Source organism: Gadus macrocephalus, chromosome 11 (genome assembly GCF_031168955.1).
Source record: "Gadus macrocephalus chromosome 11, ASM3116895v1".
Lineage (NCBI taxonomy): Eukaryota > Metazoa > Chordata > Actinopteri > Gadiformes > Gadidae > Gadus > Gadus macrocephalus.
Window position 1 is genome coordinate 8,988,495 of NC_082392.1, and position 23,698 is coordinate 9,012,192.

Consider the following 23,698-nt stretch of genomic DNA (forward strand, 5'->3'; position numbering starts at 1 on the left):
GTCGGGATTTCTTAATTTCTGTGGTTTTAAAATCAGATTGTTGATGGTATATTTGTATTACTTTGTTGAATTTAATCGAGAAAATATAGACCCTCAAACAATATGATATTCATATAACGAAAGTCTTCCATTTGGACTAGTGGGATGTTACACGGTGCGTGTTGTGTTTACAAACGGGACGATACCAATTTTTGTAACATTTATGCTTCCGACTAAACGTGAACCGACGGCCGTCAGTATGATAACCATCTTCCTTTTTGGTTAATGGCCTATAATCAATGTTTAAAAATAATAACAGCACTAAGATGCTTACTGCAGTGCGAACCTATTTTGAACCGTGGAGATTTGGTTTCGTCCGCCATTCTCTGCAGTGAATATGGCGTCATTGAAAAGTGTAGGAGTCGAGAAACTTCATGTAAATAACGATAGTTAGAGAGCGTAGAATAGCTAGGGGAGTTTCAAAGCCGAGGCAGACCTCTGACTTTATACAAAACAAATATATTTCCATTTAAGTATGCCTCGTAAGAAGCCATTCAGCAACAAACAGAAGAAGAAGCAGCTTCAAGTCAAACGGGAGAGGAAGAGAGGTAACGTTAACGCGAGGCTAATGACACACAGCCACGGTGTTACCGCTAAGCTATGTAGCGTGGGGTGCCGTGGCACCGGGAACGGTGACATCTAGTAGCTATATGGAGGGGAATACTTAAGCAAATATACCATTCTCCCTTTTTTTGTTGTTGCTGATGCTGATAGTTCTTATCTCTATACGTATACGCCAGAACAACTAATATACTTGCCTTCACAAGGCAATACCAGTATGTCCCTACCTCAACTTAAGCCATGATGTTTGAGTGAATACCCTGTCCGTCCAGCCGGTTATGATGCAACCCACGGTGGGTTAGAGATGGGATGTGTCGGGCTGCTGGGACACAGTCGTTGACATCATGTAATGTTAGCCTAGCCCAGCATGTAAGCTAGCACTTTGACAGAAATGCTCTTCACGGTGTCGCTACGCACTCGTAACAGTAAAAACAATACAGTAGAAAGTGAAAATAGATCGTTCACGGGCCATTTATATCGGTCATATATATTTGTTGTATTTATTGTTTAACGATCAGCAAACACTACACCAATAAGTTTAGTTATTGGTGTAGTTGAATGTACACTTTGGAGTCATAAGAGTAAGAGTCCTACAAAGACAATTCGACTAATCGACTTTTTAATTGGCATATTGTCGCATGCTGACTCAAAGGTGATGGGTCCGGGCCAAGCAGCCGCAATGCCAGCGTGGAGAGAGGAGCAGAGAGGCAGTCTGACACATCAGATAGCGAGGCCGCTGATATTAGGAGGATCAATCAACAGCCTGGCAGAGAAGGGAGACATGACCCCAACAGGTGAGATGTCATCCACATTCCACTTTGATAATAAAGAAGAAACAGGGAAATTTTCAAGTGAAGTATGTGTGTGATCACTGAGTTTCCACTCAGGCTTAAGTACATTCTAGTGTGCTTTTAGATAACTTCGGAGCAGACGTTGTGAATTGATACTCTACAGTAGCCGTGGATGTCATGAGATATCATGATACCCTCTGCCAGCTGATTATACTCCTGTCTGTCTCTGCTGCAAGCACATTTGAGTGTGAGCAAAGTGACTGGGTTGTTAACCGCAATTGTCCTACTAACATGGACGTTTTAAGGTAAACGTTCTATCGTTGAAATGTATGACAAGGTTTTAATTTGTTGACCTTAGCAATAGGAGAACCCTATGACTTATTTTGTATCTCTGCAAGTATTATACGATTACTCATCCATATTGTTTAGGGTTAGTCGTATTATGAGATTGCTTGACAGGCAGGAGCCGAAGAGAAGTCAGAAAATAAGAAACCAGATAATTTTTTTGTTTTCTGTTATAAGGAGGTTCTTGTTGTTTAACTGGTTGAAACCATTGCCCGTAATGTCCATTTCTAGGAAGGAACACGGGCATGCCAACTACTGGATAAGCAACATCTCTCTGACATTTACCCAAGAGTGCTATGAAGTACATACCAGAAAATTGAACCCTTTTCCAGATGTTTTTATAGGAACCTGGAAGCAATTATTATGTTCTAATTAGAGCAACGTCTCTATGTCTCTCCACAGCATAACTAAAACAGGCCATGTATTAAAAAGAATATGGAGACAAATTTAAATCTGTAAACTGGTTTGGTTTGGACCTGAGGATTTTAGACTTGTTTCTTGTTAAACAAACATTATTTAAATCAGAGTTAATGACTTGACTGAACCTACTTACTCCCATGGAATCAGGTTCCGGCTGCACTTTGAGAGGGAAACTAAAGAGGAGGTGGAGAAGCGGAAGAAGGTGGCCAGGGAGAAGATCCTTCAGCCCGTCTCAGAGAAAGAGATGGAGATCAACATCGGTGACATCTACCCCGCAGACAAAGGTGGGGCCATGTCCACTCTATCTACACTCATTGAACGCAGTGTGTTATTCCTGTTAAAGGACAACACTGGTCTGTGCCATGAACCATTGTAACCCTCCCTCATGTCATCACTAGTACATTCTTGACCAACATGATTTGTCCAAATCGCTTTTTCGTGCTGATTCTGCCTAAAGAGCATTTTCCATTAACGTGTCTGAAATAATTGTAGACAATGGTCATTTCTTATCTTTGCGATAAGATATTTACCTATATGGCGATTCCCTGTGATGTTGTCCACAAACTCTGACCGATGCACCCTGATTCCAACATAAGTGCTATATTACCATTTTCACATTCATGGCATGTGCGCTCACACTAAATGGCAGAATTGGTATTTGGCCATTTGGACAAATGACGTTGGTAGCGGATGTTCTGGGAAAACCCGGAGAGAAGGTTACGATGGTTTGATCACCCAGACCGGTACTGTGACTGTCCTTAGACACTTTTGACAAAGCAACAGAGTAGGGAAGTTAAAGGTCCCATTGCATGCTACTTTATGCTTTAATATAGAGTGGGCCCCTAACGTAACATTTGAAGACGTTCCCGAAATTCAGCCATGGTGCAGAATTACAGCCACTACGAGCCAGTCACACATTGATCTTTCCCCAAACGCGCCGTTCGGTGTCTGTAGCTTTAATGCAAATGAGGAGGAGAGAGGCGGGTCAAGGAGGAGGGTGGGGGTGTGGCCCTGAGCAGATTGCGGCCACGGTACCATGCGCTCTGTTTACACTGGATGTATCGCAATGGTGAGGCGCACACAGCCTTTGGCCGTGTTCAGTAAATATATATCATATAATATATATTATCACGGCCAAAAGCTGTGTGCGCCTCCAGACGATATCATGAATCTCAAACGACTGCATCGGGTTCTCCGACGTATCTGATTCTTCCACGTCCACATCAATCTGAAGTAGACTGAACCACGACATGGAGGAGAAAGGGATTGTTGCCCGCGGTTGTTCACCTTGATTGTCTCCCACCGGAGCCTCGCTGTCAAGGGACCACCGCCTCGGCAGCGGGCAGCGGGCAGTGGGCAGCGCTTAGGCACCACTGCCTCCTGCAGCGGGCAGCGGGAAGCGGGGCTCAAGCGGGAGACAATCGTGGGCAACAATGCCTTTCTCCTCCGTGTCTTGGTTCATGTACTTCAGGGGGTCAAGGCCAAAGTTCCTTCCCCCCCCCCCCCCCCCCCCCCAAGTCCTTCTCAACCATGGCTGAGATAAACCCCACTAAGAGTCTCGTTGTGGAAATACCAGAGATGAGAGTCCGACGTGTAACACGCCACAACACCTACAGCAGAACGGTTATCCAAATAACAAGGAAGTGTACAACACTTGCGTTACAGTCCTGGAGCTATATATCTAAATAAAATCTTATAATACATATCATATCATTAGGGGTGTAACGATACACGTATTTGTACCGAACCGTCACGGTACATGCACTTCGGTGTGGTTACAGAGGTAGACCGCGGTGCGTAAATGTGGCGTACATAGCGTTAATATGGCGAATGTAAAGGCTTGTTTTGAGATGCGGAATATAAAACTTGAAGTCTGAGTTCCCCCCTGGACCATTTAGCCAAAGTATACCAATCCAACTCCATATCCGACTCTGTAACTACGGAGACCCCTCAGCAGCTCTTCGTCGGCATATCGGACGCGCAATGCAATTCGCCACCCGATCAATCTTATATGTTGACTACAAACCATGTAAGTAGTGTTGTAAATAAACTTCCAAAGAATTTCAAATCTTATTTGTTGTTTAATTGGTCCTTAAGGTGCAAAGTAAACAATGTACAAAGTAATTAAGGTGCAAAGTCAAACCGAAGAAGTGATTCCAGAAATGATTTTGTTAGATTTTGTTAGAGGACCAATCACAGCGTCTCCGTTGCGTCGACCAATAGGACCACGCTCTACGGAGAGGGCTCTCAGTGTCTACGCACAGCACTTTAACATGCACACGCATTTGAAAACGAACCATCCAGGTGTTACTATCACTGTTGCTTTGAAAAAAAACAAGCTGTGCAAACCCAGCTCATATTTCAACAACCCCTGTCTGGGAATTCAGAAATGCAAATGCCGTAACCAAGTTTATTGGTGTTTTCATTGCTGGTGATCTACGGCCATTCCGTTGTTGACAAACAAGCAGTTGTTTTACATTTTCCCCTTGACTATGAACCGTACCGTACCGTGACTTCAAAACCGAGGTACGTACTGAACTGTGACTTTTGTGTACTGTTACACTCCTACATATAATACGTATTATCATGGCCAAAAGCTGTGTTCGCCTACAGACGATATTATGAATCTCAAACGACTGCGTCGGGTTCTCCGACGTCTCTGGTTCTTCCACTTCCACATCAATCTGAAGTAGACTGAACAGCGGGCTGCCCGCTGCCGGCTGCCGGGCGGTGGTGCTTTGCGGTGGTGGTTCCTCGCGGCAGCGGGCGGCAGGCAGTGGGGCACAACGATAACAAAGAAGTGTAGCTCTATATCTAAATAATATCATATAATACATATCAAATAATGCATATTATCACGGCCAAAAGCTGTGTTCACCTCCAGACGATATTATGAATCACTGCGTCGGGTTCTCCGACGTCTCTGGTTCTTCCACATCACTTCGCTGCCTGCTGCCGGGCGGTGGTGCTTTGCGGTGTTGGTGCCTCGCAGGCAGCAGGGCTCAACGATGGCTGAGATAACCCCAACTACAGACACACACACACACACACACACACACACACACACACACACACACACACACACACACACACACACACACACACACACACACACACACACACACACACACACACACACACACACACACACACACACACACACACACACACAGCGCTCGCACGGCCGTAGCTCATTGGCGGGCCATACTCTCTGGGCTGGCAAGGCAGAGAACGGGGAGGTGGCATCTCCCCTTATGACTTCATACGGGGACAATTCCAAAACAGCCTCTGAGCTTCGTTTTTTTCAAAGGTGGAGCAGAATGCCTAGTGCTGGGGGAGGCTAGGGGAACTCGTATTAATGTTAGAAAACCTCAGAAAGTGAGATTGTTATGCCATGGCATCTTTTAATGGGAACTAAATTATTCGATGGCAGGTCTTGGTATCCCAAGACGACCATCGTGGACCTACGACATGACCCGCGAGCAGCTGCTGAGGAAAGAGGAGAAGTCTTACCGGGAGTACCTGGATGACCTGCACTCCAGAAACCCCCCGGGCTCCCTCAGCCACTTTGAGCACAATCTGGAGGTGAGTCGCATGACGTGAGGCTCTTCAGTGCAGCTCAATGTCCAGGCCTTCACCCTTCGGGGTGCTTACGGGTGTACACTGCAACTCATGATGGTTGGTTGATTTATCCACTTCTGTTTGTCATGGAAACCGAGGGAGATTTTGACTAATGGGCCTTTCTTCCCATTGTGTTTTTAGACATGGAGGCAGTTGTGGAGAGTGTTAGAGATGTCTGATGTTATCCTGCTCATCGTGGACATCAGGCATCCGGTAAGTAAACAGTGACCTGGTCTGTCTCGGTGGTTTGTCTTGGCACCACTAGGTGGCATCAAATAGCTTTTGTAAAACACCCCTGAATGAGGGCTCTTTTAGATGTTAGATATTTAGATCTTAAAAAACAAAGGGGCGGCGCTAGTCTAACATACAACTAGCGCGTCGTCCCAGTGCTCCCCAGCGCCTGGCTAGTGCTCTTCCGCTAGAGAACAACGCTACGTGGTCACAGGCCCTAAAGCCATTTTTCCACTGGCCTCCGTGCTGCTTTCCTCTGTCTGTTTACTGTGTTTTCTGGTATCAAATTCTGGTGGTAAAAGACTTTTAACTGCAACCGGCTTCAAGAAACGTGTCTAGGAATGGGTCTCTAACTTTTTAGTTTCTGTTCTACATGTTAAGATTATCTTCCTCTATGTTCGACCTCATTGTGTTTTACTGAGAGCAGTCAGGAGGACTTTACAGAATAACACTGACTGAAGAGATGAATCCATATCTCCAAGTGCTTCATGTCATTTCCTCTGTCTATGTTTCCCCCAGTCTAATACTTGACTGTCTCTCAATTGTGCGGCCCCTAGGTGCTGCAGTTCCCCCCCTCCTTGTACAGCTACATCACAGAGGAGCTGCGCAAGCAGGTGGTGTTGGTGCTCAACAAGGCCGATCTGTGTCCCCCCCCGCTAGTGATCGCCTGGAAACACTACCTGGCCTCCCAGTTCCCCCACCTGCTGACGGTCTGCTTCACCTCCCACCCCGGACAGGCCTACGCCACAGGTGGGCACAGTAAGGGCTCTGTGGGGGTTGGGAAGAACCTGACCCACATTGCCTTTTAGCCATATAGCCTATATACTGTACATGATTAATTAAATTATGATAAATGTGGATAAACAAATGTATTCTCTGCATTATCAAAATATACATTTTCAATGATAAATCATCTCAAATAAATCAGTTTGAACAGATAATATAATTAACCCAAATAGAAATATATATCTATATATCTCTATCTATCTATATATATATCTCTATCTATCTATCTATATATATATATATATATATATACCGTGCGTGACCCACTCCATTTTCCTATCAAGAAAGCGGTGAAGCACTTGAAGAAAGGGTTGGGAGACCTCCGACCACCCCGCCGCGGGGGGGATAGCTTCAGATCTGAAGATATTGCCACTTCTATTTCATCAGATTTTTTTGTACAGACCATAGACCCAGAATGGTTTAAGATGTGGCAGTTCATTTTAGACTTGCTGTGCTCAACATGTGTGACGCGTTGAGACCAGTACATGAGGACTGATAAATGCTACAAATATGGAATGATGGCCAGCCCTTAGCTCTCTCTTTGCTTACAAGAAACCTGCTTTCGACACTCCTAAAACCCCTCCCACTCACACCACCCGTCTGCTGACCTATGATAGTTGGGTGGGGGTGGAGTGGCCTGAACAATTTAGTTTTTTAATTCTTAAAGTCTCCCACCATCTATTTATGACGGACTCAATATTCCACATTGCAACTTTAGGTTAATATGATACTACAGATCAGTGGATTTTGTGAAACCGTAGCATTTGAAGTCTCGTTATGTGAGGAGGAGACAAAGATGGAATCGTTTATTGACTGACTTTGGGGGAGTAGAGGATGCGTAGGGCTGAGTACAATTAGTCCGCAGAGCAGGCTAAGTAGGAAGAACAGTGCCAGAATCACTATCCTCTACCACCATAAAATGATCTCCGCTTGTGCAGAATATATCATGAAGCTCTACCGATTATAAATAACCGGCTGCTGGGAATTAGGTAATAGATTCCAGTTAAGATTGTGCATGTGGGTTTTTTCTCCACATACTCTTGCTAGTGCTGTGTTGCAATGTCACTAAAACATATGCACAATGTGCAACTGCAAACCACTTTTTTCCTTAATTGGAGCCAAAGTGGGTCCGGTTCTCAATCACCGCACGCTCATCGCAATGCCATACATCCGCACTGTAACTCCCAGCACTGCTCAAACCCTTATCTAGTCCCACCCAGTATATTAAACACTGAACAAGACCTAAAATGGGATTTTCAAACATGTGTTGATCTTTCTACTATGACACTGTGCAGTACTTGGCTGTTCTGGTGTGCAGCCCGCTGCACATTGAAGCCTTAACAGAGTTGGTCTCGGACCAGTGGACCAGAGTAGATCCGAAAGCCACTGACCTCCACAGTGAACTTACTACTGATATTTTTTCCTTGATTTTGGAATAGTTAGTCAAATACAACCTGTTTAAGTGTCACTATTGCGTTCCTTGGAGCATACCCTGATATGTTTTCAGATAATTTGGTTTTATTAAGCGTGCAAATAACCTTGCTTCAATGTGCTATTTAATCAGGCTATCAGTCCTTTATCGGTGGAATTTCCAGCGACACCAAATGATCTGTGAATGTCCTACGGATCATTTTATAAGCACATATCGGCCAACTGATGAAGAGGCCTCTAGTGACGGTCCTGCTGACCTCAAATAAACTCCTGTTCTCTTTTGATTCAGTCACAATTAATTATAGTTCCAAACGTTACTCATGCTCTGATATTGAAGTTTCTCTGCCACAGTCGTCAATCCAAGTTCTTTCATAGGATTTCATCAGGTCTTTGTAGAGGCGCAGTTGTTTTGTTAACTTTGGTTGCTTCTCCTTGTCTTGCTCTCTAGTGCTTCAGAAAAAGAGGCTGAGGAAGAAAGCTGGCTGTGGCCAGGCTGGAGGCCCTACAGATATCATGAAGGCCTGTCGGGAGATCACGGCTGGAAAAGGTGCGGCATCCTCCCAATGCGGGTTTGGTCAGAGGGGGAAGTCATTTTCTCACCGTGGCGCAGCAGACTGCAGCTGGCCATATATTGACTCAACCCTAATGGGATTATATATCTGCCGTAATTTCGAGCTATAACTTTTCTTATTTGAGAAATGGTTCGTAATGTGGATCTAAACACCGTGAATGTAGGGGCCTTCCTTGTGGAGCAGCCTATTACCACCAGATCATTGAACCGTTCCACTGTAACGCAGCCATTAAGACCCACGCTCTAAAGCTGAGACATTACAATAACCTGAATCACAGGCTGTATCTAGTCCCATTTCACAATAAAGTAGTTGAAATAATAAAGTGCGTTCTCTTAATGCATGCATCAATAGGTCATCTGAATAAATGGAGCACTTTCCTAAACCGGCATTTTGACATTTTTCACCTCTTTCAACGTTGCCCACCCTCTCCATAGTTGACCTGGCCAGCTGGGAGAAGAAGATCAATCGAGATGCTGTTGCCGAGCGACCAGACGGGGAGCCAGCAGGGGATCCGCTGGATCAGGTGCTCATGGAGCACCAGAGCGATGCGGCGATGGAGATGAGCAGGCCCTCTGAGGAACTGTACAAGGATGGGATTCTCACACTGGGCTGCATAGGTACACAATCACTTGGCCAACCTGCGGTTAAACCTGAAAACATCTTGTCAGGCCCTAGTACAGGCGGTTGGGTGGGGCGGTGACTATGGGTGTTCGACCCCAAGCCGGGAGGCACTGGGTTTGATCTCCAATGTCACAGCCAACCGGTAGGCATCCGTCTGTAAGATGCCTAAATCCTATCTGTTCCTTAATAACATGTATCTGACTTCGCTATGAGTCATTTCGTATAAAGTATCTGCGATGAGACTAACTAGCGATAGCTCCTGCCTTACAGATATGAGTATGAAGGAAATCTTTTACACATTTTTTCCAGGTTTTCCGAACGTCGGCAAGTCGTCTGTGATCAACAGCCTGGTTGGAAGGAAGGTGGTGAGCGTCTCTCGTACCCCGGGCCACACCAAATACTTCCAGACCTACTACCTCACCCCCACGGTCAAACTGTGCGACTGTCCCGGCCTGGTCTTTCCTTCCCGGGTGGACAAACAGCTACAGGTGCGTAAACAGGGGACTTCTGGCGCCGCTCGATTGTTGAGTGTGTTTGAGTGTGTAAATGATAAGCAGTATGTCAAGAAAAACCTTGGGATTTAAGGTATGCATGGGCTGTATCCATGAATACATTGTTCTACTTTTAATCAAAGTATTTAAGTCTGTTCCTGTCCTTTCCTGCTGGCTGTCATTGACCTCCCTCCTGTGTCTATGGTGGATGTGTTGTTCCTGTCTTTTCCTGCTGGCTGTCATTGACCTCCCTCCTGTGTCTATGGTGGATGTGTTGTTCCTGTCCTTTCCTGCTGGCTGTTATTGATCTCCCTCCTGTGTCTATGGTGGATGTGTTGTTCCCGCTGCCGTGCAGATCCTAGCGGGCATCTACCCGGTGTCCCAGCTGCAGGAGCCCTACAGCTCAGTGGGGTACCTGTGTGAGCGCACCAGCTTCCTCTCCCTGCTGAAGCTCAAGCATCCCAGCCTGGAGGACGCCCCCAAACACCACAGCCTGGGGGACTACGACAAACCGGAGCCCAGCTGGACCGCCTGGGATGTGTGTGAGGGTAAGGGAGCGCCATTTCTTTACCCGTTGAAACACAGAGCTATTCAGTAAAGGAGGAGGGTTAAAGAGACGCCCACTATGGCGGCTCCGCCTGCTAGTGTGCTGACCATAAGGGCAAGATGCCCTGAAAAGACCCAGATTTGAGATGCACCATGTCATCCTGCTCTATTTCAATCCATTTTCAAGTCTGTCATCACGCTCTGTCCTTAAGGCACAAAGCCCAAACAAATAAAATGAAAAAGAAATCCAGACCCAGATATTGATGTGGAACAGAAACGCACCCTAGAAAGAGATGGAATAGTGTTTGCTTCTGGATTACAACTTTGAAAGAAGATACAGATAGAGGCTCCCATTGACGATGTCAGGATGAGTTATTGCGAGTTCGTTAATCAATCTTAATCAACCCTTCTTTCTATGAACATTTGGATTGTATTTTCCCTGAGTGTATTGTTGTATAGATTGTGTACTGTCAACGTGAATCCCTCTGGGGCCCTCACTAGCTGTGTGTAAATCCATGATGGCTGCACCAAAGAGTTATTTAGTTCTAAACATTTCCTATGATCACCATGTAGGCGTTTGGGGCATCATACCATAATAAAGACTGGACATGAGTTAATTGACAGTCAGTTCCTGTCAGTTCTAGTTTACATTTCATCTCTACCTGTGTTCAGCCATACTTCTGTTCCTGACTGTTAGAACTGCTGTTGATTTTCTGCTGCTGGCCTAATCTCATACATTGTGATGTGGGCTTGCTATCTAGCCTGGGCAGAGAAGAGATGCTACAAGACGGCGAAGGCGGCTCGAAATGACGTGTACCGCGCGGCCAACAGCCTCCTGAGGCTGGCTGTGGACGGCCGGCTGTGTCTCTGTCTGCGTCCTCCGAGCTACAGCTGCCTGAAGGGTAAGACGAAGATAGAGAGGGCCGTGTTTCACCATGAGGACGTGGATCCACCTGCTTAGGGGAGTCATAAAGCAGCCTCAGCAGCAGTATTATTTAACGCTCCCGCAGGAAACTGGGAGAACCACCCGGACCTGCCGGAGATCATCGCCCTGCAGGGACGGACGGAGGGCGACGAGGCCGGGGAGCGGGAGGAAGAGGAGGAGCTCGAGGAGTCCAGCACGGAGCCGGAGGAGGAGGAGAGGGACCGGGACGCGGACGACGACGAGGACCGAGACGGTGACGACGAAGACGAGGGCTTCAGGGAGTCCAGGAAGAAGGAGGCTGTGCCCCCCGGGAACCTCACTGTCAACATGTTCAACGTGCTGCGGGAGAACGAGTGTGAATGAGGAGGAGGAGGATGACGATGGGAGGAAGGGTGAAGCACTGATGGAGGAGTGAGGCTTGCACCGCATGGTACCCTCGCCTTTTTCCATTTAGAAGCCCAGTACACTCATTCCATTTCAATTGTTCAGTTATTTCCATTTCCTCCCTTCCTGATGAAACCAACCATCATTTTTTCTCTTCTCCCATTCACGTCAAAATTTGACTTAAGTTCAATACTTTGGTTTTGTCGTTGAAGTTATTTTTATTGCAGCCCTTTCCGACACCAGTATTTTTTCATCTTGTTAACATTTCAGTTTTTACCTGAATCAACCCCTATTCAATTTATTTTATTTCCCAAATCACATCAAAATTTGATTAAACCAATGTTTTATTGATTTGTTATCTTTATTTCCTCCCTCCCCGACGCCTTAACATTCTGTTCATGAAGAGGTTCCACTCCAATCCATTTTATTTTATTCCCACTCGCATCAAACTGTGAAGTACTTTGTTCTGTGCCGCCCTGCCCTGCGGCTCCACGTGCTTAATCACCCCGGGGTTCTGTTCTGGGGATGGGTTTGCTCTTGCTTTGATTTGATTTAGCTTGTTTTTCTCGCGTGTCGTTCATCAAAGCGATAGATGATTAAAAGCTTGTATTCCTTAGACAGGGACAGGGTCTTTCTGGAATAATCTCTTGTTGGTCCTTAATTTGTTTTCGTTAATTAGTGACCTCATCGCTGAAAAAATCTTTGGTCGCCGGTCAGGATAAAGAAAGAAAAATATCAGAAGATGAGGTCATTCGTTGGGCCAAACATTTGCTTCCCAGGAAAGAGGAGGGAGCTAAAGCACTTTAAGTCATTATAAAGTCAAATTGCAACCATGAAATGTCACTGCTTCGGTTGAAGGGGTCGGGTGGGTTGTGATTAGTGGATTAAATAGGGGGGAATAGAATTCCCCACCTGTTTCTATAATAAAGGAAGTGTATACACTCCACAGTCTGAAGTTGGCTTTGATTTGAATAGATTAAGTGATTCTGATTTTATACATTTTCCCCCCATTCAAACCAACCCAATACTTGATGGGTGGGGTAGAATCAGTTTCTTTTGCTGTACTCAGAGTGCTTACCTGGAGGGCCTGTAGTGTTTTAACTACCTGGAAAAGGTTCCCATCATATCCTAATGGAGATGCAGCTGGACCAGGCTGTTGGCCCATGCAATGACATGGCTCTGTTTGGCTCTTAGAGAAGGATATACTGCAATTCATGTCAGACAAGTGAAATATTTCAAAGGCTCGTTTTATACTTTATGTTTTAGATTAATAAAATGTCAAATGAGTGAAATTTGAATCCTAGCTGCTCATCTTCCAAATACATCGGCCCCTCAATATGGGTTATTTTTCCTCTTTGGTCTTTGACATTTCTACTCTGCTATGAATTGTGGTATACAAAATATTGCTTTTGGCAACTCTATCCCTGTGTGGTGTGCTAAGCCTATGCTACAATCCTACGAGTGCTGTATTTCCCTTTTCAGTGTGCTGTTGTACCTCATGTTCTGCATTACAACTTTAATGTAAAGAAAATCCTACAGCACAATTCTGTGTTACCATGTAATACATAACACTGCGATCACATGCACTGGTAAACTGCCATTGGTATTGTGTGAAGCGACTCTTGAACACTACCCTGCTGTTCCAAGCACAGTGGACATGGTTGTGTTTATCTGGCCTTATGGACAATTACTGACAAACTTTTAGAGTGAGGGCAAGTGATTATGAAGCCATTTTCTGCATTCATCTCCTTCCTATTATGGCTTATGGCAATGAACTGGACTGCTCTCTCTGCAATAAAAAAACAATCATTTAAAACCAAATGAGTAGTCTGTAAATGGATGAATGTTGAGATTAAGATCTTACTAACACTAATGGCTCCAGAACTTGTTACAAATAAGTCCTGATTATATTGTAGCATAATGAACATTGTGGCACACAACTGAATATATCAATGGATCTGGTAATACATTAGTACTTTAAGATGTCCTGTATACCTCATATAATCCATGTCTAAATCAAAGTCTGTACTATACAAACATGTATAAGAATGATGGTTTCAGAGTCAAGGCAAAAAGCAATAGAATAATGTTCTCAGCCAATTATTGGAAGCAGGATACATCAGTGATAGTTTGCCATAACAACATGATGACACAAAACAAGGAAAGAGGAAAACGTATAAAGCCATAGAATTAGTTTGGGATCGTTGGAGGTTTTTCATTTATTTTTTATGGTTTTAGAAAAAGCTGTGCAACCTCTGCCCCCCTGTCTGTCATTAACGCTGTTTCATTAAGTTCCTCTTAATCAGATAATGAGGAATGACTGCTATAATGGGGCTGAGAACAGTTGGAAACGGCACCCCACACCGGCAATGAATTACTGCTATAGGATCCCCCATGTGGAGTATGAGAGCACGCACCTCGATGAAATATGGAGATCACCATCCCTGTAGCATATGGAACGTGTTATCGCCTCTTCCATTTGCTAATCAAATTAGCTTGCTAGACATGTCCTCATCAGTTGAGATGGTGGGGGGGGGGGCGTAGGCCTTTTCCTCGGAAAGGAATAACCTTTTTGATCAAGTATGTCTCACTGTCTTGACAGACGCCCAACCCTCTCAACAACAACAACAACAACAGATACGCTGGACCCATCAATAGGAGCGGTGATTACTCAATACAGTTTTTAGAATGAGATGGTAAAGATTGCGAGGGAAATTGCGGATCTCTTGTGGATAGTTTTAAGCAAAAAAATCTTGGATTATTTTAATTACTGTTGAATTAATCCTAACTTTACTGGATTTGATGGATGTTATATTATCTCACACATTAGATAGACAATGGAGGGGTTCCGAACTTTACAAGAAATCATGAGGAAACATTTGTAATTGAAAGCCAGATTCTTTGAGCTCCCTAATCCCTTCAGCTATAGCCTTTAATTGTCTTGGGGCCCAGAGATCTGTATGACAGTAATTACAGTCAGACGAGAACTGCCAGATTTACTGGTGTTGCACCACACCGCTCCATAAATTAAAAGGAGTGTTAATTAAATTCTGGTGGGTCTCACTGCCAATATTGGTTGTGTCAATAAAGCCCATGTGGTTTGAATTGACTCTTTTCATTCTTTGGAAAGGAACTTGTGTGAGAGGGAAACAGGCTCTCTCTCATGAAATATGTTGGGAGGACTTCTGCCCTCTTCCTCATTCACTCTCTTCATTAACTATAGGCTTACGTTCAGACCAGCCCCACTTGCCAATGGATCGGTTACATACAAGATCCAGATCATAACATGTGTGTGTTTTACCCCAGTTCCCAAGATGCACATCTTATATTGTAAAGGATTGCATTATACTGCGTGTATTGTTTTTATTAACGACCACAATCCCACATGCAAACACACACATACAACAATGTACACACGTACAAGTGCACACTTACACACACACACTTAAGTAGTGTTGTAAAAACATTCTAGGACCGGTGGGACCATGGGCGAACAAAAGCAGGCACAGGTGTGCGAGGCCTGCCTAATAGATCCTGACAATTTGAAAATAAAAGGACGTTAACGCTGGCTCTATTTCAATGTGTTACATTGCAACAGCAAGACAGAATCATTATAGTACAATGAGGTTCTCTATGTATAGTGTACATGGTTTGTACACCTACAATATGTAGTCACTAGAGGGCTATCAAGGCTAGCATTGGCATGCCTAATTTCTGTTAACCGTTAATGGTGCGCAACAGCTGGCTGATGATACATCGCCTTTCTCATTTGTGGTGTTAATAATGTGTATGTGCAGTATGTGTTACATGAGAGCACTCCCATGCTCCTTTTATCGACTTCGCATAGTCGGGGCACCCAAGTGTTAGAAATGCGCATGCCATTGTTTTCTTTCTTCTTCGTGACCTTTTCTCTTCTCCCTGTGGACAAGCCCAGTCCAGTGAGCCACTGGGAGTTTGGTTTAAACATGAATGAGACACTTAAACTCATAAAAGAAAATACAAACACACACACACACACACACACACACACACACACACACACACACACACACACACACACACACACACACACACACAGGTTGAATCCCAGCCAGGACAGTTGTCTCTAAGGCTGTATCCTGATGCTGGGGCAGCAATGCTCATCATCATGCTCTGCCCCGGCTTCCGCCCTACGGCCAACCCCCCCGCACTCGCTCCAAAAAGAAACGGGGAACAGCAGGGAGAAATGGGAAAGGCACACCAGAAGGGCCACAAAGAGAGATGGCGTTGTGATGACATCTAGACACAGATGCCACAGATTCCTCCAGGAAGTTGGCAATCAGCCCCCTGTCACAAGTGAGCGAGCTTCAGACAGTTGAAGTAGAGGTTCCTGGTACTCAGAGGGTATTTGAAGTGAGGCAGCAGCAGCTGTAATTATCACAGGAGGGCTGGTCCAGGTAAACACGCAACACCTTTATTATGAACAGATGGCTTTGAACATCTGCTCATTACATAATCTCCAGTTCTCTATTCAGCAGAGGCGTCCCCATGGTCTCTCCGTACAGAAGATAGCTCTGACTTAGGGGTTTGTTGGTTGAAGGAGGTGGGCCCTGAGTGTGGAAAAGTGTTGCTGTCAACTTGGCATGAAGGGAAACAAAGCACTGCCAGCATGGACTTTTTAATTAAACAGCACTCTTATAAACGACGGCATCAAGCTGATTAGTTATTTGTGTAACAACGATTAACTAATATGTGTTTGTATGTGTGTGTGAGTGCATGAATATTGTGTGTACGTGGGTGTTTGTGATTGTGTGTGCATGAGCTTGTGTGTGTGTGTGTGTGTGTGTGTATCTGTGTGTGTGTGTCAATACCTTGTGTGCGGTGGTCCTGGTGTTTGTTTGTGTGTGTGTGTGTGTGTGTGTGTGTGTGTGTGTGTGTGTGTGTGTGTGTGTGTGTGTGTGTGTGTGTGTGTGTGTGTGTGTGTGTGTGTGTGTGTGTGTGTGCGCGAGTGTATTGTGTGTGTGAATGTCTTTCTGCATCAGGACTTGAACTATTCCCCTGCTGCCATCGGGTGCCATGTTTGTCTGTGATCCTGTTTGTGCATTGGAGTCCATGTGTCAATCGGTATTTTTAGCACCACCTCTCACTGCATTGCAATGGCACTCATTCGTGCCCCTTCAGGCCTACCCCCCCCCCCCCCCTTTCCCCAGTCCCTTCCTGTCCGGCACAATATTCATTCTTACTGGAAGGAGCCAGCAACAGTCTGCCTGGAAGTTTAAAAGAGAGAGAGCGACAGAGCAACAGAGAGAGAAAGAGAGACAGAGAGAGAGACAGAGCAACAGCGAGAGAGAGAGAGAGAGAGAGAGAGAGAGAGAGAGAGAGAGAGAGAGAGAGAGAGAGAGAGAGAGAGAGAGAGAGAGAGAGAGAGAGAGAGTTAAGGGCCATGAAAACAGACCAAAAGGGGATCAGAGGTTGACATGGAGACCTTGAATATAAGACAAAGGTTCTGGAGTAAAGAACTCTGATAAAGGGCTTTCTCTTCAACAGGCGTTTGTTCCACCAAGAAATGCACAGTTTTTAAAAATATCTCTGATGATGGTTATTGTGCATCATGCACACAAATGACTGTGTTTACACAATAATATGTTTGGGCACTGGGCCTACGCATATTTCACGAGATTATGAACCAGGGAACACTGGTTCAGACGGCGGTGTGTGGAAGCTCGGGAAGTGTTAAGTGCTGCATCCCTGTGAATGGGAGTCTGCTTGTGTAATTGGTGGAGACAATGAGTGAGGGGGGCCATGACAAAGTCAATCAGGACACATCCGATTCCACTCATGGGAAATAAATCCCAACGTGCTATTGTTAGCTACGGATGAGAGAGAGAGGGGCCATTTCCATCCACAGCCATCCATCCACTCAGATGAAAGAGCGAGAGAGAGAGAGGGAGAGAGGGAGAGAGAGAGAGAGAGAGAGAGAGAGAGAGAGAGAGAGAGAGAGAGAGAGAGAGAGAGAGAGAGAGAGAGAGAGAGAGAGTGAGGAAAGGCCAGGGAGGTAGGGTTGAGGGAAATACTAGAGGGGCCAGTGTGACGGTTAGAACAGGGTGCGACAGTTGTAGAATAACCACCGCAAATGTTGCGCGTGTCTGTATGTATATGTGTGTGTGTGTTTGTGCGTGCACGTGCATGTATGTGAGTATAGGGGAGCGATGGTGGGAGGCCAGGAGGGAGAAACCCAACACTCTATAGACTCTCTACTCCCCCCCCCCCCCCTCCCCCGCCGTCCAGCCCGGAGGTAGGGGCGACACAAATGTGCTTTGCCTCAGCTGAGAGTCTCCAGAGAGCTGTGACTGTGTGTGTGTGTGTGTGTGTGTGTGTGTGTGTGTGTGTGGGGGGGGGGGGCACTGGAAACGGCTGCCTTGCTAGCATCGCTAGCCTCTCTGCATCCTACATCCCCCACCCCCCCCACACACCCTGCCCCTCCACATTCCCATGACAACACTGAGCCCACCACACCATTCCTAGACACACACACAAACACATGTGCGCACACACACACACACACACACACACAGACAAACACACACACACACACACAAACATCACTTGCACATGCACGCACACACACACACACACACACACACACACACACACATTCACACGCACATCTAGGATCATGCAAACAGGCAGACATTCTGAGACAAACTGTACACACAAACACACACACACACACACACACACACACACACACACACACACACACACACACACACACACACACACACACACACACACACACACACACACACACACGTCACACACACACACACACACATACACACAGACACACATCTAGGATCATGCAGAGAGACATGTTGTGGTTTGACCTGAATCAGGTTGTTGTAAATACTGGGATGGTTACCAGTATAAATGAATGATCTCTGCATTCTGTAACAATGTGTCCAAGAGATTTTCTGTCTGCTGTCCATTCCATGTAAAATCAGAAAGTATGATAGACCTATATATCTATATATCTATATGTATACATATCTATAGATAGTCCTACCGCACTTGGCATTATACGAGTAGTGAGTGTTAGTTTTATTGTTGAGGCTGAACATTTTTGAGAAATGAAAAACCGTTTTTACACCACTACAGTATAGCGAGAGAACATAAGATAAATTCCTTGCGGCCTCAATCACTATCAGACTCAGACTAGACGGTCTTATCTGAGCAGAAGAGGAAAATAAGGACTGTTGATCCCAGAGCCAAAGAGTGAAAATTGAGAGGAGCTTACAAACTTTTTCCACAGTGAACACCTCGAAAGAGCCAGGGGCCGCGTGACCCAGCGTGACCCCCACCCAGCCTCCTGCCCCTGGGGGGCCGGTGCTGACCCCATGACCCCCTGACACCTCCACCATTCCCAGAGACCTTCCCCCCCACTCCCCCTGGGTCCAATCAAGCGCCACCTCCCCCCAGGTCTGTGACACTGATCCTGATCCAGCCCAGGCAGGCCCGTTACGGTAAACAGACCGGTGGGGGGGTGGCCTGGTGGGTGGGGGAGGGGTTTATTTGTAAAAAAACGAACTCATTCCCTGGGTAGACAGACATGAAAGGGGACTTAACTTTACTTGTTAAATGTAGACATCCCCAATACACAAGCTTTCCCTTTATAACCACACCATTCCAGTGATTTAATGTTCTCAAGAATTGGGAAGATCACATCCATAAAGGGATAACATTGAGTGACCACCATCTGATTTGGATTCACTAGAATGCAAATCCTTATCAGAGAGGGATGGCTTGGAGCCAACTGTGTGAAACAAGCCCAGTGGCTGGGTTTTATATTTTAAATCCAGGCATTGTAAATGGTGGAGATTGACTGGTTTCTAGTATTCCTAGTAAATGAGAGACTGGGGAAGTCGTTTCAGGCCAGAATGTTTGGCATGTGGGTTTGTGTCGGTTCCTTACATACTGCAGGCTTGGCATTCTGGAAAGTATCTGTGTTGTCAGAATCCTGTCCAGCTGTCATACCCCTGCATGAGGAGGGGGGAGGGGGGGGGGGGCTGTGTGTTGGTGGGTGTTTGAAGTTTACATGTGTGTATTTGTCTGACTGTGTGTTTGTTGGTGGGTGTTTAAAGTATACATGTGTATTTGTGTATTAGTCTGACTGTCTGTGTATGTTGGTGTGTGTGTGTGTGTGTTGGTGGGTGTTTGAAGTATACATATATATTTGTGTATTTGTCTGACTATGTGAGTGTGGGTGTGTGTGTATAGCCACAGGAATGCCCTGAGGAATATCAGTCCTGAATAAAAAAGAAAAGTTGTTTTGGCTGAAATTAATTCATTTATCTTTCCCAAAATGACAGGCAATATATCATCCGTCATCCCTCAATAACATTATCCAGAAACCTGACATTTTCCATTAAATCAAAATTATTATGCAAAACCAATAAAACCACCTTTCGGCTGACAAGATCAATTTTAGTATTTTCTCACCAGGCTTATTTCCCATTTGAATATGAATCAGTGTTTATTTTGGATGGCTGTGTTTTTTACCTTTATCTGCCTGTACCTTTTGCTTAGACCGGGATTACCTCCACAATGACTCATCCGTTTTCCGCAATTTAAACTTCTCCGTTATCACTCCCTCTCTCTCTCTGTCTCCCTTGCACTCCCAGTCTTTTTTGCTTCCCTCAACTGAATTCCACACAGGATCAGACCTGCTGTTTATGCTCCGCTGGTTTTCTCTCAGTGAAGCAAGATGGTGGCAGAGACAGAGGAAGAAGAAAGAGGTGCAGGAGGGCTGCGTTGACAGCAAAACCAAGGAGAAAGTCCTTATGTTTCTGTAGAACAAAAAACAAGAGAAAACTGACTCAATATACAAAAAAAAAAAGGGTAGGGCACAGAGAGGCACTGAATAGCACAGCACAGTGAAGAGGAAATAATGGAAATGGAAAATAGTGAAAGGGTCATAACTTCTACCAGGGAATTTTTTCACGGTTGCCTGGACAACCAACAAAGCTGGGCCAGTCGGGCCATGTGCAGTAAAGGAGCTGAGGGGACGGCCGTCGGCAGAGGCCCCGGAGAGGAGCGAAGAACGACTTCATTCATGTACAATAAAACATGCAGACAACTCTTTGGGCATTCTGTCTCGTTCTCTGTAATTATGACTGAACGGTACTTTACTGTAACTTTTTAAGTGTGATCCCCACTAATCTTCCTTTCTATTATTTTTTTCACATCAAACAAACAAAACCAAATCCAACCACGGTATGGAAGAGAAAACAAAAGAAACACAGTCAAGCAGCACTAAATCTTTGCTTAATTTCTGAAGAAAGTCTTGCGATTTGTTTCCGACTCTTTGAATACGGTGCATAAATAGAGAGACATACATGGATGGATGGATGGATGGATGGATGGATGGATGGATGGATGGATGGATGGATGGATGGATGGATGGATGGATGGATGGATGGATGGATGGATGGATGGATGGATGGATGGATGGATGGATGGATGGATGGATGGATGGATGGATGGATGGATGGATGGATGGATGGATGGATGGATGGATGGATGGATGGATGGATGGATGGATGGATGGATGGATGGATGGATGGATGGATGGATGGATGGATGGATGGATGGATGGATGGATGGATGGATGGATGGATGGATGGATGGATGGATGGATGGATGGATGGATGGATGGATGGATAACAAATTTATTAATCCCCCGGGGGGGAAATTCCTTTGTTACAACAGCCCAGCAGCAGTGGAAAACACAGGATAAGATACAATACAATAAAAACACAAAATGCTAATGAAAACAAAAATAGACGCTCAAGTAAACGCTAAAGTAAAGACAAACAGAACCAACTGGGCAAACCAAACAGCCGGTATAAACAATATAAATTATAAAGTGTAAAGTTTAAATGGTAAATTATAAGGTGACTGTCTACCAAAACTTACCGATTATTACATTGTATAAATTGAAACGTTAACAAAGAGTGGCCCAGTGATCAGATATATTAATATGCTGTATACTCGCATACATAAACAGACACAGATGCATATGCATACACATACACATAGGCCTACACATACATATACACAAACAGACATCAGGCGCTGTTGTAAAGCCTAATGGCTGCCGGAACAAAGGTTCACTTGAAGTGCTCCGTCTTGCTGCACCCTGCGGGAAATTAATCTGTTGCTAAAGGTGCTCCCCATCTGCCACCGCTCAACACAGAGGGGACGGGAGGGGTGACCCAGGATGGACTTGAATTTGTCCCTCATCCTCCTCTCCCACTATCCCCAGACTATCCAGTTCTAGTCCCACAACAGAGCTGGCCTTCCTCACCACTAACAGCTTGTTGATTCTGTTGGACTCCCCAGCCGTGATGCCACCAAAGAGAAACAGCAAGGAAATGAAGGAGGAAGAGAAAGAAAGAAACCGTGATTTACTATTTTTTATAGCATCCGAGGTGGTGTACTGTCATATTCGAGCATGACCTATTTCTCATCAGACCTTGAATAACGTTTGACATTTCGATTTGAATAACACGCGTGCGCACACAAACACGCACACACACAAACCCGCACTCACACACACCTCAGACTTTCATCTCCCTTTACTTCTCTACCTGGTTTGGCCGGGGTGGAGCTCTGTGTGTCTTTAAATGACCTTTATTTCTCTACTCCACTCCCCCTCTCCGCCAGACCGACGGGTACAGACACGTCCCGCATTGCCCCACCTTTTCCCTGTCTGTCTCGTGTCCAACCAGCTCATTTTTACCTTTAACATATCTCAAAGGTCTATTTAGCGTAACTTTGCTTAGTATCTGAATTTCACCTTTTCTTTAAGGATGTTGCTATAACTGTTTTTTAATCCCATTTCCTTTCTGTGTCCTGTAGGCTAGAGATCAGTTCACTGCGAACCTTTCAATCTGAATTATTACAGCCTGGAGCAGTAATACTATACAGTTACACTGGAAATACTCTGTAATAAAGCCAACTTTAAAGTAGGCCTACAACACAAAGGCAAATGCCTGCGGGTCTTTGTTAGAAGGACTTAACGTTACGTTTGTTTCCTATCAACTTTTGAAATAATTGGTTAAAAGCGAAACAGGGTCATGTCAACTTGCATCAAATCGAACCAGAAACATTTTGTTATGTCCAAGCATAGCTAATAAGGTAAAATAACTTTAAATATGCTGCCAGAGTATCCTGTGTCATGTTCGCAAAATGTAAGTTCCTATATCCCCCCTCTTCGTCTCCATGGACAGCTAGGGTTTATTCTAACGTTTAAGAAGGCTCATAGATCCCGCCCAGTGGGGGGCTCTGATTGGGGGCTGCTTTTTGGGGAAATTCGAACAAGCACCTTGCTCTGTGTTCTGATTGGACCCAGCCAGTGCAGTTATGTAAATGAGCACCTGGTGGCGTCGGCTCGCTGGACTGTGGGCTGAGGTTTTGGAGCAGTGTCTCGCGTGCGCAGCCCGGGCTGAGAGTGGGAGATCTCCGCACACGGTCAACTAACTGTAAACCGCGCTTTGAATTTAACCGATTTGAACTGAAACCTCGCAAGTTTAAATACGGACGTGCCGACCGGACGTGTGATTATACAACGTGGGTCAAGAATTAAGTGTATATTGAAGGTTTTCTCCGTTTAAACATTGGTTCAACGTTCCGCTCGCTGAGCGCAACAACTGCTCCGGCCCCGTTGGATCACAGGCTGCTAGCGTCCGGAGCTTTTGAAGGACAAGTCCGGGGAAGAGGTACATTATAAAATACTTCGACATTCCGCTACAGGGGATTCTTCTTCTTCTTCCAGAAAAGTTGGAGCTGGTGTCAAGGAGCCCTTCTTTGGTTCACTTTAGGTGAGTAAAGACGCTTTGCTTTAATTCCCCCCCACGCACCCCGTGATTATGTATTTACTAAAACACTCAAGTC

General features: G+C 45.3%; 1 protein-coding gene across 1 annotated transcript; it reads left to right on the forward strand.

Annotated features, from left to right (window-relative positions):
* The first annotated feature begins 263 nt into the window (after positions 1-263).
* On the forward strand, positions 264-13,585 carry gnl1 (guanine nucleotide binding protein-like 1). The gene is made up of 12 exons (XM_060064081.1): positions 264-587; positions 1,253-1,394; positions 2,304-2,440; positions 5,590-5,741; positions 5,919-5,990; positions 6,566-6,758; positions 8,674-8,772; positions 9,232-9,414; positions 9,728-9,906; positions 10,265-10,457; positions 11,217-11,357; positions 11,466-13,585. Exons 1-12 carry the CDS (start codon positions 515-517, stop codon positions 11,741-11,743), a joined length of 1,842 nt encoding a protein of 613 aa, XP_059920064.1. The 5' UTR covers positions 264-514; the 3' UTR covers positions 11,744-13,585.
* Positions 13,586-23,698: the final 10,113 nt, after the last annotated feature.

Bases quoted from the DNA above. Each gene is read 5' to 3' on its own strand.
- gnl1 (XM_060064081.1), top strand. From the start codon at position 515: ATGCCTCGTAAGAAGCCATTCAGCAACAAACAGAAGAAGAAGCAGCTT. The intron at 588-1,252 runs GTAACGTTAACG...GCTGACTCAAAG, and splicing joins CAAACGGGAGAGGAAGAGAG to GTGATGGGTCCGGGCCAAGC. The intron at 9,415-9,727 runs GTACACAATCAC...CATTTTTTCCAG, and splicing joins TCTCACACTGGGCTGCATAG to GTTTTCCGAACGTCGGCAAG.